The sequence below is a fragment of the Rhinatrema bivittatum genome, chromosome 4, assembly GCF_901001135.1.
Source record: "Rhinatrema bivittatum chromosome 4, aRhiBiv1.1, whole genome shotgun sequence".
NCBI lineage: Eukaryota > Metazoa > Chordata > Amphibia > Gymnophiona > Rhinatrematidae > Rhinatrema > Rhinatrema bivittatum.
This window is the reverse complement of record NC_042618.1, coordinates 242,659,727-242,679,774: the sequence shown is the minus strand read 5'-3', so window position 1 is coordinate 242,679,774 and position 20,048 is coordinate 242,659,727. Positions and strand designations below refer to the sequence as shown.

At 45.9% G+C, this 20,048-nt stretch overlaps 1 protein-coding gene across 1 annotated transcript in view; it reads left to right on the top strand.

The window, feature by feature from the left end:
• Window positions 1-363: 363 nt before the first annotated feature.
• LOC115090623 (potassium voltage-gated channel subfamily KQT member 1-like) overlaps window positions 364-20,048 on the top strand; it is a 713,074-nt gene continuing 693,389 nt past the window's right edge. Inside the window, exon 1 of the mRNA XM_029599984.1 lies at window positions 364-436. Within this exon, the coding sequence (XP_029455844.1) occupies window positions 404-436 (33 nt within the window). The 5' untranslated portion in view covers window positions 364-403. The remainder of the gene's footprint in view (window positions 437-20,048) is intronic.

The following is a 20,048-nucleotide window of genomic DNA, read 5'->3' as shown; positions in this document are numbered from 1 at the left end:
ATGCCCCACTATGGGCATATACTGTATATGCACACAGAGACTCAAAGGCCTTAACTGTTGCTCTTAGGAGCAATGTTTGGGAATAACTCAATAAAAGTAAACCAAGGAGTGTAAATACTTCATGTTCTTCTAATTAAAAGATGCCACTTTTATGCAGGGATAATTGTCCTCTTTAATCTCCTATATATTATCTCTTTCTAGACCTGATTCTAATGTCTTTCACTATGATAAATTTTGAAAACCCAAACTGTGCATGATAATATTAAGAAATGTATGCACACATACTGTGTGTTTTAAACTCAACTGTTGTTTTTCATTTCATTTCATTTATTTCTGTGTATGTGTTTTTATGTTCAACAGATTAACGGAAACACACAGATCAGCTGTGAAAGTCATCCGAAGAATGCAGTATTTTGTAGCCAGAAGAAAATTTCAGGTACACAGGTAGATTTTTCTAATTGCAGTAGAGGAGCATTTTGCAGATCTGGCTGCTACTTAGCATGCTGAAAACATAGCACGCTATGCACTGAGACTTTAGCCTGCATGTTTAAACTGAGGTCAGAAGACATAGTGGGTACACACTAAAATTAATGCATTTCTGCATGTAAATGAGAGACACTAGCGCAAGTGAATTAGTGTATGGATGACAGCATGTCATACTATTTTGCATTTGCCCACTGAAAGTTACTAAAGTGTAACCCCTGCCTCAAAGTGAATGTTAAACATTAACATGCTCACAGTGTTGATATGATAACATCTAAAAATGGGGACAGGTCCTGCCCTGGAGGCCTCCTTCCAACTACAAGCATCTCCTCCCCCTCCCCCCATCTTATAATTCCACAGTGACAGAATTTGGCAATTAAGGTAGAAGTCCATTACATGCCACCATTTTTAGCTGCACCTTCTGCATGTCTCTAATGGGATTCAAGAAGAAAGCAGAAAGAAACACTTTCACAACCAATTTTTTTTTTGTCTCCAGCAAAAGAATTTCTTTCATGACTCAAAAATGGCACCAGATCAGCACCTAAAATCTAAGCCAATAATTTAGAGTGTTGTAGGTTAGAAGTATGTGTCAGAGTCAATATATTTTAAGCTTTGAATTTAATGACTCATCTTTTAAAGCCTGTACTTGAGGAAAGTTACAATTCAGATACAGGAAGTTGGCCCCTGCCCCAGAGAAGGTTTTTTACTATTTAGGGGGTCATTTTCCAAGCCGATCACACGCGATTCCAAGATCGGGGCAGAGTAGGGGCGGCGTCAGCCCCGGAAGAGGAGGTGTCGGGGCGGCACCGGGGCTGACGCCGTGAAGACTTTGTCGACAGCGAAAGGTACGCTGCGTTTTCGCTGCCAGTTTCGCACCTTTTATGGTGTAGTTATTTGGCACGACGCTGGCAGCGATCGCACCGCGGAGGTGAGATCGCTGCCAGCTATCGCAGGACTGCCCCCCCTGCCTCCCCCTCGTTACCGCAGGATTCAGAGAGCCCAGCGGTATTAGTAAATCCAGCCCTTAATTTAGTACCTGGGGCAGTGAAGAGCAAAGTGACCTGCCTAAGGTCAAAAGAGGCATCAGTGGAAAAAAGTGGGATTTGGACTCTGACTTACTTGTTTTTCAGCCTGCTGTTGTAACCACTAAGCTATTTCTCCATGCCAACTTTGGTAGCAATGATAATAGCATGATCATAAGTACCTGTGCCACTGACAACATCACCATTTTAGTTCCTCTTCAGTCAAAGATTTCTTATACTTGTATCCTCATGTTTCTGAATTTTTGTACTTTCAAGAGAATGTTTTGTCATAAAGGTTAGGTAGAATTTATAGGGATAATTTTCTGATTTGAGAGGTTGGGATTTGAACTGTGTGAACAAATTTAAAGGTAAATTTTAAAAAGGACACTCAGGCATCCATGTGTGCGCGATTCCCGGCACACGCACAGGGATGCGCTGATTTTATAACATGCGCGCAGCACTGTCTAAAATCCTTAGGTGATGCGTGGTCAGCCACCTTCACACCAGATATGCATATTACCAGGTGATCCTCATGCCTACCATGCACCCAGCTATCTACATGTCTAATAATCAAAACACCAACTATGATGGTCGACCTAACCCTTCCCTCCTGGGCAGGAGCCCTGGGAGACACATCCTCGGTGTGAGAGGACAATGTAGCACCTGGAGAGCAGGTCCTTGCTACAAGATCATTCCTGCTGTGCCAGGTTGATACTTTCTGAACAGAAGACCTTCCTCTTCCAAAGCAGCACCAGGGCTGCCAGACTGGAGTTGGGACTTGGCTACTATGACCCTGAAGGTCTCATGTATATTACTCTCTGTCTGCCTCAGCTCCTCCAGGTCTGCCACTCTAGCCTTCAGAGATTGGACTTGTTCTTTGACAGGACCTCTTTGCACTGGGTACACTCATACAACCTCTCACAAACGGAAAAAAATCATACATGTGACACTCGATGCAAAAGAGGGGAAGACCCCCCTCATGCTGCTGGACTGCTGCCTTCATCTTAATTTTGTTCAGTTCTTAGTTAAGTTTAGATTGTTATGGGAGTAGGAATGCATACAAGTAGAGTCCGTGAAATGAACATAAGAGCATAAGAACATAAGAAAATGCCATACTGGGTCAGACCAAGGGTCCATCAAGCCCAGTATCATGTTTCCAAGAGTGGCCAATCGAAGTCACAAGGTACCTGGCAAGTACCCAAACATTTGATAGATCATAAGCTACTATTGCTTATTAATTACCGTAATGGGAGTTTATGGATTTATCCTCTAGGAACTTATCCAAACCTTTTTGAAATCCAGTTATACTAACTGCTGTAACCACATCCTCTGGCAGGGAATTCCAGAGCTTAACTATACACTGAGTGCAAAAGTATTTTCTTCGATTAGTTTTAAATAAGCTATTTGCTAACTTCATTGAGTGCCCCCTGGTCCTTCTAATATCTGAGAGAATAACTTGTTGCGCCCGTCGGTCGCAGACAGCTGCGACCTCTCATGCTCACCTCTTTTCTTGCTACTTTCACAATTTTCGGAAGAATGGTGGCTTCCGCCAGTGAACGCCAACCTCCCTGGCGTCCCTGGGACGGCGTGGGCGATGCCAACCGCCATCTTGTTCCTGGAGTCACCTAGCATGCACACGTACGCACAGGCCATCTTTAATACACGTCATGGCAGGAACTTCGGGGGCGTCCCCTCCACATGATGTCACCACCTCACTGTATTTAAGCTGATTGGACCTACACTCAAACGGGTTAGCAAAGAGTTCTCCTCATTGCTGAATCCGCTTCTCCTTGGACTTTCTGTTTCTGTCTCGTGGGGAACACTCTGAGTACCCACTCCTCAGGGACTCTTCCGCATTCCTAGGTTATCCACTCCTCTGAGCCTTGTGAGTTCATATCACTTCATCTCTGCCAAGCCTTGCTGGGATTCTCTCTGCGGTGTACCCCAAGCCTCGGGCCACTACTGCATTTTCACCAGCAGGATTTGCTACTTCTACCTGTGCTGCAGGAAGATTGCTATTTCCTCTACAAGTACTTCTGGGCTCCAGGACCTCAGACGTCCTTTACACCATCGGCCTTGTACAGTCATCCTCGGCGTACCCCACACTGCGGACCACTACTGGATTGTCTCATCTGAGGTACCTTCCTGGGTTTACCCCTCAGCTAAGAGCTGTACTTTGATTGCAGTACCCGCTCCACGGGTTATGCTCTCTCTTTCTCCCATAATAAAGTCTATACTACAGCTGTGTCCTAACTACTGAGACCATGCCTACTAGCAGTAAGGCCCATGGGGCTCCTCCCTGTGCGTGGTGACACCTCTCTCTCTGGTCCAGGGTCCACATCCATACCAAAACATAACATAAATAACCGATTTACATTCACTTGTTCAAGTCCTTTCATGATTTTGTAGACTTCTATCATATCCCCCCTCAGTCATCTCTTCTCCAAACTGAACAGCACTAACTTCTTTAGCCTTTAGTCATAGGGCAGCCGTTCCATGCCCCTTATCATTTTGGTTGTCCTTTTCTGCACTTTCTCCCTTACAGCTATATCATTTTTGAGATGCAGTGACCAGAACTGCACACAGTATTCAAGGTGCGGTCTCACCATGGAGTGAATACAGAGGCATTACGACATCCTCCGTTTTATTGTCTATTCCTTCCTAATAATTCCGAACATTCTGTTTGCTTTTTTGATCGCCACAGCACACTGAGCCGACGATTTCAATGTATTGTCCACTATGATGCTTAGGTCTCTTCCCTGGGTGGTAACTCCTAATATAGAACTGTTAGGTTTGTAGGTTTTGTGGACCCTTGGCCTGAGGTGGAGGTTGATGCTACCTGAGGGGTAGGGCCCCACAGGTCCTTACTGTCGGGAGACGAGGCCAGCTGGAACAGGGGCAGCAGGGACACGACTGTAGTTCAGATGTGAGGGAGACACCCTGCGTCATTGCCATTTGATTGCAGGTACCTGCGCTGGTTATACTGCGAGGCACCCCGAGGAGCGGGGCTGGAGAGACACGGTTCCGAGGAGTCGTAGTACTTGGCAGGCCTGGAGATAGGATGTACCAGAGATGGGACCTCTGATGCAGAGGTGTGCTGGGCAGACCCCGAGGAATGGGGAGCGCTGAGACAGAATCTCTGGCGTAGTGACGTATGCCTCGAGGAGCGGGGAAGCATAGAGTCAGAGTCTCTGGTATAGTGAAGTAGAGATTGCACCGCGGAGCAGGGAAGTGTAGAGTCATAGTCTCTGGTGCAGCGGTGGTGAGGCTACCCCAAGGAGCGGGGAAGCGTAGAGACAGAGTGTCTGGAGTAGAGACATGGAGGCTGCCCTGAGGAGCGGGGAAACATAGAGTCAAAGTCTCTAATGTAGAGGTTGAGGCTGCCCCGAGGAGCGGGGAAGCATAAAAACAGGATCTCGGATAAGGTAATGCTGAGGCTACCCTGAGGAGCAGGGAAGCGAGCAGACAGGAACTCTGGTAAGGAGTGCAGGGGCTACCCCGAGGAGCGGGGAAGCACGGAGATGGAGTCTCTGGATAGGAAGTGCAAGCAAGCCCCTGAAGAATGGGTGCCTGAGCCAGATTCCAGAACGGAGAGTAGAGATCCAAGGCAAAACCGCAGGTCCGAAGGCAGGAACAAGCACCAGAGAGCTCAGGGAACTCGTTGCCAAGTCAGTTTGCGTAGGCAAAAGGAGGTGCTTAAATATCTCAGGGGAATGATGTCATCAGTCGGGGATGGCCCAGGAGTTCCCGCCATTGTCCCTTTAAAAAGAGAACAGATGGCGCGTGTGCGCGCCTAGGGAGGCCTGGAGTCAGAGAGTGGGTTGGTGGCATCCCAGCCGCCAGGAGGGACAGGAATAGTGCAGCTACAGTGGCTGGCCAGAGCCGCGAGTACCCCCAGAGTGGAGGCTAGGCATGGCAGGACGTGAGTTGGGTTGGCCGCAACTGCCCACGGCCGATGGTCATAACAAGAACCTAACATTGTATAACTATAGCATGGGTCATTTTTCCCTATATGCAACACTTTGCACTTCTCCACGTTAAATTTCATCTACCATTTGGAAGCCGAATCTTCCAGTCTCACAAGGTTCTCCTACAATTCATAACAATCTGCTTGAGATTTAACTACTCTGCATAGTTTTGTGTCATCCGCAAATGTGATCACCTTACTCGTTGTAACCCTTTCCAAATCATTTACAAGTATATTAAAAAGCACCAGTCCAAGTACAGATCCCTGAAGCATTGCACTGTTTACCTTTTTCCACTGTGAAAACTGACCATTTAATCCTACTCTCTGTTTCCTGTCTTTTAAGCAACTTGCAATCCACAAAAGGACATCACTTCCTATCCCATGACTTTTTAGTTTTCTTAGAACCCTCTAATGAGGGACTTTGTCAAATGCCTTCTGAAAATTCAAATATACCACATCTACCAGTTCACCATTGTCCACATGTTTATTCACCCCTTCAAAAAAATGTAAGAGATTTGTGAGGCAAGACTTCCCTTGGGTAAATCCATGTTGGTTGTGTCCCATCAAACCATGTCTATCTAAATCTTTTGTGATTTTATTTTTTTATAACAGTTTCCATAATTTTTCCCAGCACTGAAGTCAGGCTCACTGGTCTATAGTTTCCTGGATCACCCCTGGATCCCTTTTTAAATATAGGGGTTACATTGGCCATCTTCCAATCTTCAGGTACATCGGATGATTTTAATGATAGGTTACAAATTTTTACTGATAGTTCTGAAATTTTATTTTTTAATTTCTTTGGTGACCTAAAAGGGGATGATTAAACTCTTGATAAGGCCTGAATTTAAGTTAAAAGGCTGACTTTTTTTTTTTTTTACTTGAAAGTTTCTCCTGCTTATAAATCAAAGAATGAGCTAGGGGTGGGTGGGAGAGGGGTAAGAGAAAAAGAAATATAAATACACAAACGCCTGGCTTTTGCCTGCTTCTGACTAGCTATTTAATATAGACAGACAAACACATTAAAGAATATACCCCAATAGTTAATTCTCCCCAAAAGTTTTAAGTTCTAAAATTCCCAAAGCAGTACTTACTGATTCTCTTCAGCCACGAACAAGGTGATCCTCTCCTCTCAGTACTCCCACTGGATATTAGATGTAAAACATTTATAAGGCAAGCTAATACAAAATTTGAAAAGAAACGAGCCATAGAGGCAAAAACTAATAATACAAATTATTTCAAATACATCAGAAACAAGAACCACTAAATGATCATGGGGTAAAAGGAACACTCAAAGAGAACAAGGCATAGCAGAAAAACAAAATTCTTTGCTTCAGTCTTTACTGAGGAAGATTTTGGACAGATACCCAATCTGGAAGTGTTCTTTGAGGGTGATGATTCATAGGAACTGATGCAAATTACAGTGAAACTATAAGATGTAACAGAGCAGAAAAGGGGCAGCTCAAGGAAATCTGCTGCCTGAGGTGAGGGATGAGATAGCACCCCTCCCACCGCCCCATGATCGCGTACCCCCCTCTTGCTCCACCCCCATCCCTCCTCCCTCCTCCATGCTACTGGCCTGGCCTCCATCGGTTTCAGTGGCATTGGCATCCCTCTTCCCTCCTCCATGCTGCCGGCCTGGCCTCCGGTGCCATCGTCGATGTCCCTCCTCCCTCCTCCATGCCGCTGGCCTGACCTACGGTGAGTGTGGCAGCAATGCTCCTCCCTCCTGTATGCCACTGGCCTGGCCTCCGGTGTCATCGTCGTCTTTCCTCCCTCCCCCACGCCACCAGCTTGGCCTCCAGCGGGTGCGGCGGCAGCCCTACTCTCTCCTCCACGCTGCCGGCCTGGCCTCTGGTGGCAATGGCCCACAGCAGCAACCTCCTCTTTTCTGCTGCCACTGGCCCGGGGCAGTAGCCTTGACAGGGGCAGGCAGGGTGAGGTGGATGCCACAGTGGCGTTCTGAGAGGGGCATTTTTTGCCACCTCAAAATTCTGCCGCCTGCAGTGGCCACTCACCCTGACTCATTATAGAACCGCCCATGTAGCAGACTGACAAACTAAAAGTAACAAATTTATTTATTTATATATTTGAGGCTTTTATATACCGACATTAGTGTACAACATCATACCAGTTTACATTGTAACTGACAGCAGGAAAAATACAATGAACAGGGAAGGGGGGGAAAGAGGAGTAGTAACTAAGAGGTGCAGCGCAGGAGGAAATAAAGCATAAACTAACAAAAAATATAACAAGTGATATGCTGTGGAGGGGCAAAGGTGTTGGTGGGGAAAAAAAAACGTATGTACAAGGTGGGGACTTATATACATGAACCTTAAGAGGGGGGCAGTAAGGGAGCAAGTTAGCCATTTAACTTGTAAGCGAGTAGCAGGAGAGCATGGGCAGGCGGGGGTTGGGTCTAGTCTGGGTAGGCTTGTCGATAGAGCCATGTCTTTAGTTTCTTTCGAAATTTAGAGTAGCATGGTTCAAGTCTGAGCATAGGAGGGAGTGCATTCCATTGCCTAGGACCTGCAATGGAAAATGTGCGAACCCTTGTGGAGCAGAGGTGGGCTTTTTTAAGAGAAGGAAATTTGAGGGTTCCTCTGTTGACAGCCCTAGTGGGTCGTTCAGAGAGTGTGAGGTGGAAGGGTTCGTCTAGCCAGTTGGAGTTATGACAGTAGATGGATTTATGAATTATGCAAAGTGTTTTAAAGAGGATGCGTGCTGAGATAGGGAGCCAGTGGAGGTCTCTGATTATGGGGGTGATATGGTCAGATTTCCATGTATTAGTAATGACCCTGGCTACAGCGTTCTGGAACATTTGTAGGGGTTTAATAGTAGAGGAGGGGAGGCCAAGTAGATGGGATGGTATTCACCATTGAGTTTTGAAAGAACTAAAATTTTAAACTGCAGACCTGTTACTAGTCAGTAAATTATCATTAAAATCATCCACAATACTTGAAGACTGGAAGGTGGCCAATATAACACTCATTTCTAAGAAGAACTCCTGAGGTGATCTGCGAAACTATACACAGTAAGCCTGAGGTCATTTCAGGAGAAAATGGTAGAAGTAATCTGAAAAAAAAAGTTATTGAGTATATGAATAGACATATCCTAACTGGGAATAGCCAATATGGTTTTAGCAAAGGGAAATCCTGCCTTACCAATCTACTAGAATTTGTTGAATAATTTGTACATAAACAGTGGACATGGGATTTATTTATTTATTTATTTATTTTTTATATACCAACATTTGATCTCAATTGAGATATCACACCGGTTTACATTCAGGTACTGTAGGTATTTCCCTATCCCCAGAGAATCTAAGTTTTTGTACCTGAGGCAATGGAGAGTAAAGTGACTTGCCCAAGGTCACAAGGAGCGACAGCAGGACTCGAACCCTGGTCTCCTGGTTCATAGTCCACTGCTCTAACCACTAGGCTATTCCTCCTGTGGATCCCTAAAGGCTTGAGGATGATAATGAAAAAAAGAGTGCATGGGGGGAACCTGCATGGAATAACAGTTAGTACCCTTACCCAGAAGGCATGGAGGATAACTACCCTTAACCAATTATCCTTGATAATTTAGATACAACTGCAACATTGCTCTCCACTTTAACAGTGGGGCAGGGAAAAAAGGGTATTGGGTTCTGAAAACAATCAACACTGGGCCACAGTGTTTATGATCTGGGGTACTGATGCACTAACATTGGAGATGAAGCTTCTATGGCCTATTCCAAAAGCAAAGAACATTAAAGCAATATTGTCAGAATTATCAGAAAGGTCACTAACCAAGTAAAAATGTTGCAGTAATTTTGTTATGGGTTTGACAGTTGCTTGGTCTTGCTTGTAAGTATTACTATCCTTAACATAAGGCATGTTGCACAGAATGACAGATACTGCCTTTAGCAGATACTTGGGGGTAACTTGTACATTGAGACAGTTGCTGCCAAGGGAAGCTTGCTGGGCAGACTGGATGGACCATTTGGTCTTTTTCTGCAGACAATAGAGATGTGATTCGGCCGAACCATCTCTTAAAAAACGGCGTGGGCCATCCATTGCTCCTACCATGTGACAGGGGCCAACCAATGGCACTGATAGCCCCTGTCACATGGTAAAAGCAAAGTGCCATCGGCGCCATTTTGATTAGTGGCAGCCGACAGCCCGAGAGGGGGAGATCACTCCTGGGACCTTGCTGGACCACCAGGGACTTTTCGGTAAGTCTTGGGGGGGGGGGGGGGTGTCAGGCAAGTCTTGGGGGGTCGGGAAGGTGGGGGTTTGCAATTAATTAAATGTGAAATTTCATGGGTTTCGTGGGTTTTCTTATCGTTTTGTCGACCTCCCCCCCCCCCCCCCCCGAAATGCGACGAAATAGGAAATATTGTCTCTATTTCATCGCAAACAAATGCACATCCCTAGCAGACAATACTATGTTACTATGTTAAACATGTCAATAAGGGCAAGCCAGTCAATATGATGATTCTGGATTTTCTGAAGACATTTCTCAAAGCTCCTCATAAGAGACTCTTCTGGAAACTAAAAAATGGTAGGATAGGAAGCAATGTTCTATTGCAGCTAATTGGTTAAAAAAATAGGAAACAAAGTCAATGGTCAGTTTTCCCAATAGAAAAAGATGAATAGTGGAGTGACCCAGGGATCTGTGCTTGAACCTGTTTAACATATTCATAAAGGATCTGGAAGAGAAAGTAATGAGTGAGGTGATCAAATCTGAAGTGACACAACATTATTCAAAGTTGTTAAAAATCAAATGGATAGTGAGGTGTTGCAGTAGGGCCTTGCAAAACTGGAGGAATGAGCATCTGAAAAGCACATACAATTTAATGTGGACAGATGCAAAGTGATTCACATAGGGAAAAAAAATCCTACCTACTATAGATGAACATAGTGCAGTGGATTCCACATTAGGTTTCACCACTCAGAAGAAGAATCTTGGAGTCCTTGTGGAAGACACACTAAAATTATTGGGTCAGTTTGTAGAGCAGCCAAAAAACAAATTGAATATTAAAAAAATGTGAATAAATAATGCCTCTGTATTGATCCATGGTGCAACTGCATCTGGAGTATTGTGTGTAGTTCTGGTTGCCAAAAGATATAGCAGTAGAAAAAATTCAGAGAAGTGCAACATAAATGGTAAAGGAATGGAACGGCTCTATTACGAGGAAAGACTTAACTGGTTAGGGTTCTTCAGTTTGTAGACAAGATGACTGAGAGGGGATATAGTAGAGGTTTACAAACTTATGCGTGCACAATACTAGGACTAGAGGATATTACATGAAACTAACTAGCAGAAGATTATGAAATAAAAAAATGTATTTTTCCATGTGGCATCCCTATCGGATCTTGCCACTATCCCTGTACTTAGAACACACTTAGGCCTGGATTTATCAAAATGTAGTAAATATCGCATGCAATAGGAAAAGGGGTGTATCTTAGCACTTCATATAGGTATTACCACAGAGTGCAATAACTTTTTCACACATTGTGGTAAGTACCACAATTGTTGCAATTCCTACCTACAACCACAAGAGAGCGAGAGAGAGAGACTAGCTATAAGGCAAGGCCCTTATACTATGTAGGTATTTATACCTCTATATGAGGCCCACCTAGTAACTCGAGGTGAGGTTTAGTTAGTAGTGTAGGGGTTAGGGGCCACTTTGACATTCAGAGTGAAACGTATGAACAGAACAGTACACTCTTGGGAAGATTTGATGACCTTCGGAGTGAGGAAATTCACACAAAGATGAGATTTGTACAATGTTCTCTCAACCTAGCTTGATGGACTCAGAACATTGTACAAATCTCATCTTTGTGTGAGTTTCCTCACTCCGAAGGTCATCAAATCACCTAAAGTAACAGATAAGGAAAATGGACACTTGAATCCAAGGAAGAGCAAAAGAAGGAAATCCTATTTGGATTTCCTCACAAGAAAACAGGACAGGCTGGGTGTCTATGGGAGAGAAGATTTCTAAAGGTAGGATTTTGGCAAAGCAAATGGGACCCCTTCACTAGGATTTTCACAGCATAGCCGCTGGGAGAGTAACTGCATTTAAAATCACCATGAGCTCTACCCAGAGGTCTAGAATAAGGACACCTATCTACAGGGAAAGAAACCCTGAAACTATAATCAGATGTACACTCATCATTTTGAACAATGGAATTTAATTTAAGAATCAGTAAACTTTATTTTAACACCCAGTCCTGGTTCTGTCTGAGTTCTTACAGCCTCTCACCTCATGGGAAGCACTTAAAGTACAGCGCACACACTGGTGATGTTCTTTCATCGTCTGTGCCATAAGCAAGAACTCCCCCCCCATAAAAAGAATCCCTCCATGGATTAAGAGCGTGGGAATGAATAGCTAGCCAGAGCAGCCCCAGAAAATATAAATAAGATTGTATGTCCTTAGGAGTACTTCTCCTAGAAAGGGGGTTACATCTATCAATGAACAGCTATATTAAGGAACTTGTTGCCAGATATGGTCAAGACTAATAGTATAACTAAGTTTCAAAGGTTTGGCTAAATTTCTGGAGGACAGTTCTGTAAACAATTACTAGCCTAATAAAACTGGTATCTCCACTTCATATTTCTGGAAGTGAGCAATAGGGATTTGCTGGGTTCTTCCAAGTGATCCAGCTTTGCCATATAAGAATATAACAACATAACAACATGCCATACTGGGTCAGACCAAGGGTTCATCAAGCCCAGCATCTTGTTTCCAACAGTGGCCAATCCAGTTCATAAGAACCTGGCAAGTACCCCAAAACTAAGTATATTCCATGTTACTGTTGCCAGAAATAGCAACTTAATTAATATCAGGTAATGGACTTCTCTTCCAAGAACTTATCCAATCCTTTTTTAAACACAGCTACACAACTGCACTAACCACATCCTCTGGCAACAAATTCCAGAGTTTAATTGTGCGTTGAGTGAAAAAGAACTTTCTCCGATTAGTTTTAAATGGGCCACATGCTAACTTCATGGACTGCCCCCTAGTCTTTATATTATCTGAAAGAGTAAATAACCGATTCACATCTACCTGTTCTAGACCTCTCATGATTTTAAACATCTCTATCATATCCCCCCTCAGCCGTCTCTTCTCCAAGCTGAAAAGTCATAACCTCTTTAGTCTTTCCTCATAGAGGAGCTGTTCCATCCCCTTTTCATTTTGGTCGCCCTTCTCTGTACCTTCTCCATCGCAACTATATCTTTTTTGAGAAGCAGCAACCAGAATTGTACACAGTATTCAAGGTGCGGGCTGACCATGGAGCGATACAGATGCATTATGACATTCTCCGTTTTATTCACCATTCCCTTTCTAATAATTCCCAACATTCTGTTTGCTTTTTTGACTGCCGCAGCACACTGAACCGATGACTTCAATGTGTTATCCACTATGACGCCTAGATCTCTTTCTTGGGTGGTAGCTCCTAATATGCAACCTAACATTGTGTAACTATAACATGGGTTATTTTTCCCTATATGCATCACCTTGCACTTATCCACATTAAATTTCATCTGCCATTTGAATGCCCAATTTTCCAGACTCACAAGGTCTTCCTGCAATTTTTCACAATCTGCTTGTGATTTAAGTACGCTGAACAATTTTGTATCATCTGCAAATTTGATTATCTCACTTGTCGTATTTCTTTCTTTATAAATATAGGGGCGGATTTTCAGAGCCCTGCTCGCGTAAATCCGCCCAAAACCGGGCGGATTTACGCGAGCAGGGCCCTGCGCGCCGGGAAGCCTATTTTACATAGGCCTACCTGCGCGCGCAGAGCCCTGGGACTTGCGTAAGTCCCGGGGTTTTCGGAGGGGGCGTGTCGGGGGGGCATGTCGGGGGCGGGCCCGAACCGCGCGGCGTTTTCGGGGCGTGTCGGGAGCGTTCCGGGGGCGTGGCTACGGCCCGGGGCGGCCTGGGGGCGTGGCCGCGCCCTCCGGACCCGCCCCCAGGTCGCGTCCTGGCACGCAGGAGGCCCGTTGACGCGCGGGGATTTACGCCTCCCTCTGGGAGGCGTAAATCCCCCGACAAAGATAAGGGGGGGGGTTTAGACAGGGCCGGGCGGGTGGGTTAGGTAGGGGAAGGGAGGGGAAGGTGAGGGGAGGGCAAAGGAAAGTTCCCTCCGAGGCCGCTCCGATTTCGGAGCGGCCTTGGAGGGAACGGGGGTAGGCTGCGCGGCTCGGCGCGTGCCGGCTATACGAAATCGATAGCCTTGCGCGCGTCGATCCAGGATTTTAGCGGATACGCGCGGCTCCGCGCGTATCTACTAAAATCCAGCGTACTTTTGTTTGCGCCTGGAGCGCAAACAAAAGTAGGCTATTCGCGCTCGTTTTAAAATCCGCCCCATATTGAAAAGTAAGGGTCCCAATACAGATTCCTGAGGCACCCTTCCACTGAGAAAATTGACATTTAATCCTACTCTCTGTTTCCTGTATGTGCAGAGATATTCTGCCCACTCCTCGGTTTATTTCCATTATCGGCTGTATAATAAAGACTCTCTTGACTTCTGTGTGTGTACCATTAGAGCCAGCCTATCGCAGCAAGTCCCCACAGAACTCCTCCCTGTTGGAGGTTCCATCTCTTGCTACAACCAAGGGCCCACAACACCAATGAAACATATCAATGACATTTTCTGTTTTATTAACCATTCCCTTCCTAATAATTCCTAACATTCTGTTTGCTTTTTTGGCTGCTACAGCACACTGAGCCGACGATTTTAAAGTATTACCCACTATGATGCCTAGATCTTTTTCCTGGGTGGTAGATCCTAATATAGAACCTAACATCATGTAACTACAGCAACTGTTATTTTTCCCAGTATGCAACACCTTGCACTTGTCCACATTAAATTTCATCTGCCATTTGGATGCCCAATCTTCCAGTCTTGCATGGTCCTCCTGTATTGTATCACAATCCACTTGTGATTTAACCACTCTGAATAATTTTGTATCGTCCACAAATTAGATAACCTCACTCATCGTATTCCCTTCCAGATCATTTATATATATATTGAAAAGCAACGGTCCAAGTACAGATCCCTGAGGCACTCCACTGTTTACCCTTTTCCACTGAGAAAATTGAATAGGGATGTGAATCATGTGCCCGATCATTTTAACGATCGGGTTCGGCTGGGGGAGGGGGGGAAATCTGATCGTTAGAGATGTGAATTGGGATCGGTTCCGATTCCAATTCACATCACTAATTTTTTTTAGTGAGGCCCGCGCCGATAAAAAAAACCCACCCCGACCCTTTAAAATTACCCCATAGCCTCCCCACTCTCCCGACCCCCCCCAAAACTTTTTACACATACCTGGTGGTCCAGGGGGGCCGCGGGGAGCGATCTCCCATTCCCAGGCCATCAGCTGCGCTAAAATAAATGGCGCCGATGGCCCTTTGCCCTTACCATGTGACAGGGTATCCGTGCCATTGGCGCCGGCCATCCAGTGCTCCTACCATGTGACAGGGGCCGGCCAATGGCACGGATACCCTGTCACATGGTAAGGGCAAAGGGCCATTGGCGCCATCTTTATGAGTGGCAGCCGATGGCCCGAGAGCGGGAGATCGCTCCCTGCGCCCCCCCCCCCCCCGGACCACCAGGTAATTTTAAAAGGTTTTGGGGGGGGGGTTGGGAGGGTGGGGGAGGCTAAGGGGGTCGGTTTAAAGGGTCGGGTGGGGGTTTTTTTTATCGGGCCATCGGCGCCATTTATATTAGTGGCAACCAAAATGGCGCAGATGGCCCGAGAGTGGGAGATCATACCGGGACCCCCCCCCCCCCCACTGGACCACCAGGTAATTTAACATTTTGGGGGGTTCGGGAGGGTGGGGGAGGGTAAGGGATTAGTTTTAAAGGGTCGGGGTGGGTTTAGGGGTTGTTTTGGTGTGCCGGTTTTCCCACCCTCCCCCCAAATAATTCCCGTGCCCGATTTAACGATTTTTGACGATAAATCGGGGGAATTTGTATTGTATCGCGCACTCTAACAATTTTTGACTATTTAAAAAATATCGACGATTTTTTAAAATCGTCAAAAAACGATTCACATCCCTAAAATTGAACATTTAATCCTACTATTTCCTGTCTTTTAACCAGTTTATATTCCATGAAAAGACATCGCCTCCTATCCCGTGACTTTTTAGTTTTCTTAGAAGCCTCTCATGAGGGACTTTGTCAAATGCTTTCTGAAAACCCAAATACACTACAACTACCGGTTCACCTTTATCTACATGTTTATTAACTCCTTCAAAAAAATGAAGCAGATTTGTGAGGCAAGACTTGCCTTGGGTAAGGCCATGCTGACTTTGTTCCATTAAACCATGTCTTTCTATATGTTCTGTGATTTTGATATTTAGAACTATTTTTCCTGTCACTGAAGTCAGGCTAACTGGTCTGTAGTTTCCCGGTTTGCCCCTGGAGCCCTTTTAAAATATTGGTGTTACATTAGCCACCCTCCAGTCTTCAGGTACAATGGATGATTTTGATAGGTTACAAATTTTTACTAATATGTCTGAAATTTCATTTTTTAGTTCCTTCAGAACCCTGGTGTTGCATCTGTCACTGCCCGATGTCTCCACTCCGCCCTCCTAACCTCATCGGCGACTCCCTCTTGCTCAAGTGTAAGATTGGCTGCCACTGCGTCTTTTGCCGACTCCCTCCGACGTTCCCGGAATGGCTCGACGCTGCACACCGCCATGTTTCCCAGCAGCCTAAGGGTGCACACGCGGCGCAGCACCGACTGAAGTACCAGCAATGGCGCGAACCTCAGGGGCATCCCCCTGAGGTGACGTCATCTTCACCAGATACTTAACGTCTCTGTAAACGCTAATGTATCGAGTTAGCAAGGAGTTGGATATGTACAAGGAGTTCTAGGACTGATGGGCGATAGTATGAATCTCGTGTCTCCATTCAAATAAAGAATTTTGGACAACATTTGGTGTCTAATCCACTGTTTGCCCACAAGGAGTTCTAGGACTTCGGGTTCTCTCCAAGCTACTCTGCCTCCTCGGACTTACCAGGGGTACCCGCTCCTCAGGGGCCTCGCTTTCTCTTTGCTTTTCAGATCACAGTCTGGAACCGGTACTCGCTCCTCGAGGGACCTCGTTCCCTGACTCGCTTCTGAATACCTCTTCTGCCAGGAACTCATTGCTGCCTATAACTCCAGTGAGTTACCATCTCTCTCTCTCAGAGCCTTCCCTGGAACCAGGTACTCGCTCCTCGAGGGCCTAATCCATTCCAGCTCCTGGGCTGCTTCATTATGTGAGTGTTACCATCAAGGTTCTGTTCCTGAACTCTGCATACCCTGCCTACTCACTATCTTTACTAGGGATGTGAATCGTTTTTTGACGATTTAAAATATCGTCCGATATATTTTAAATCGTCAAAAATTGTGAGAGGCGATATTTAATAGGAATTCCCCTGATTTATCGTCAAAAATCGTAAATCGGGGGAAGGGGGAGGGCGGGAAAACCGGCACACTAAAACAACCATAAAACCCACCCGACCCTTTAAAATAAATCCCCCACCCTCCCGAAACCCCCCCCCCCCAAATGCCTTAAATTACCTGGGCTCCAGTGGGGGGGTCCCGGTGTGATCTCGGGCCTCCGGTGCGTTGTAGAAATGGCGCCGGCGCTACCTTTGCCCTGTCATATGACAGGGCAAAGGTATGCCCTGTCATATGACAAAAAACAAAATGGCCGGTGCCATTTTGTTTTTTGTCCCCCGACGTCAGGAGCGTAGAAGATCGCTCCCGGACCCCCGCTGGACCCCCAGGGGCCTCCTGACCCCCCCAAGCTGGCCAAAAGTCCCTGGGTGTCCAGCGAGGGTCCGGGAGCGATCTCCTACGCTCCTGATGTCGTTTTGCCGTACAAAATGGCGCCAGCCATACGCCGTATGGCCGGCGCCATTTTGTACGGCAAAACGATTCGAGTGCAGGAGGTCGCTCCCGGAACCCCGCTGGACTTTTGGCAAGTCTTGTGGGGGTCAGGAGGCCCCCCCAAGCAGGCCAAAAGTCCCTGGGGGTCCAGCGGGGGTCCAGGAGCGATCTCCTACGCTCCTGACGTCGTTTTGCCGTACAAAATGGCGCCGGCCATACGCCGTATGGCCGGCGCCATTTTGTACGGCAAAACGATTCGAGTGCAGGAAGTCGCTCCCGGACCCCCGCTGGACTTTTGGCAAGTCTTGTGGGGGTCAGGAGGCTCCCCCAAGCTGGCCAAAAGTCCCTGGGGGTCCAGCGGGGGTCCGGGAGCGATCTCCTACACTCCTGACGTCGGAGGACAAAAAACAAAATGGCCGGCGCCATTTTGTACGGCAAAACGATTTGAGTGCAGGAAGTCGCTCCCGGACCCGCACCTGAGGCCCGAGAGTAAAAGATCACACCGGGACCCCCCCTCTGGACCCCAGGTAATTTAAGGCATTTGGGGGGGGGGTTCGGGAGGGTGGGGGATTTATTTTAAAGGGTCGGGGTGGGTTTTAGGGATGTTTTAGTGTGCCGGTTTTCCCGCCCTCCCCCGATTTACGATTTACACGATATTTAAGAAAACAAAACCGCGACGATCCGATTCCCTCCCCCTCCCCCCAGCCGAAATCGATCGTTAAGACGATTGATCACACGATTCACATCTCTAATCTTTACAGCTCAGTTATCTGGGATCGCTGTTCCAGTATCTGAGGGACTAAAGCCCAGCCGGGCATTACCAGCTCACTACTGCCACCTCTGGTGGTTCAATATACTGTTTAGTAAAAGAACTAGTGTGTGTCTGTCTCCATACTCTGAGCCTAACCGGTGGTCCCTCTTGGGATCTTCCCCCTGAGGGCGTGGTCATCTGCCACCGGCCCAAGGATCCACCCACAACTACCACGAACATTAACACCTGGGGTGTATACCGTCCAGTCCAGGTGATTTACTACGCTTCAGTTTGTCAGTCAGGCCTACCACATCTTCTAGGTTCACCGTGATTTGGTTCAGTCCATCTGAATCATTACCCATGAAAATCTTCTCCGGTACAGGTATCTCCCCAACATCCTCTTCAATAAACACCGAAGCAAAGAAATCATTTAATCTTTTCGCGATGGCCTTATCTTCTCTCTTTGACCCCTTTAACCCCTTGATCATCTAACAGTCCAACTGACTCCCTCATGGGCTTTCTGCCTCAGATATATTTTAAAAAGTTTTTACTATGGGTTTTTGCCTCTACAGCCAACTTCTTTTCAAATTCTCTGTTAGCCTGTCTTATCAATGTCTTACATTTAACTTGCCAACACTTGTGCTTTATCCTATTCTGTTGGATCCTTCTTCCAATATTTGAATGAAGATCTTTTGCCTAAAATAGCTTCTTTCACCTCCCCTTTTAACCATGCCGGTAATCGTTTTGCCTTCCTTCCACCTTTCTTAATGTGTGGAATACATCTGGATAAAGATCCTGCATGAGACTAATTGCACAATCAAATCTTTATGGGTAGGATGCTGGGCTTGATGAATCATTAGTCTTTCTCATTGTAGCACCATTTATGTTCTTAAGTTAAGCATGATCTAGCAACACAGGCCATGGGGATTGCAGGGTTGGTATCAGCAAGCTACAGTTTCCTAGAGTCCAGACAGGTTGAGACAGAAAAGCTGAACCCAAACAAGACACAGGCCAGCGTAGTTTATTTTGGATCTGTGGCTACTCTTTCATGTTTTGAATCAAGAAGCATGCTGCAGAGAGGAGGTGGTGAGAACCTTTAGGATTTAGACATGCACTGAATGGGAATGTATGGAGTGAGATGGCATCAATTGATACCATCTTTAATGTATGAAGGAAAAACCAAACCCCCTCTGCAAGGGAACCAATCTCATAAAGGTGAATTTGGGAAGACTTGAATAACATTTGTATTCCCCTAAACTAGGATTATCTGACCAGATGATATCCTGAGGAAAGTATGGGGGAATGAAATGGGCATGAAAGAGATGAAGTCACAAAGGAAAATGGGAGGTAGCTAAATTTGTTCAAGGAGACAAGCATAGGATATGGCATAGGCTATGATTCTAAAACTAATCTAAACTAGATCTGTCTAGCAGGTTGCACAAATACAAGAATAATGAACTCCTAGCAGAAACGCAGATACTCCCATATTTGGTCTGTCTGATAGACTGTGCTTGAGACATAAAACTAACAACTGGATCTGTCTGGCAGGCTCCAGGTACAGTAATAACAAAGTCCTTGCAGAATGCAAGTGCTCACGTAGCCGGCTCTGTCTAGCAGGTGTCGAGGGGACACAGGAAGCCGAATATGGGTAACACCTTTGTGGTTTTGTGTAAAGGAGGGGGCGGGGTACTGAGTTTGAACTAAATAGTGAATCTTGTATGCTCAACTACACAGGAAGGTGGAGTATTAAAGAGAGAGACAATAAAAACTGTCCTGGATAATGAGTACTGTTTTCCGAGCAGTCATGTTTCATGGCTGGCAGCTGGTATATATCGTTATCAGTATGGACAGAAAAAACTGGGCAGTCTGCATGGACCATTTGATCTTTTTCTGCCATCATCCAGAATGGTAATAAGAGCATATATAGATGAAGAATTTCACA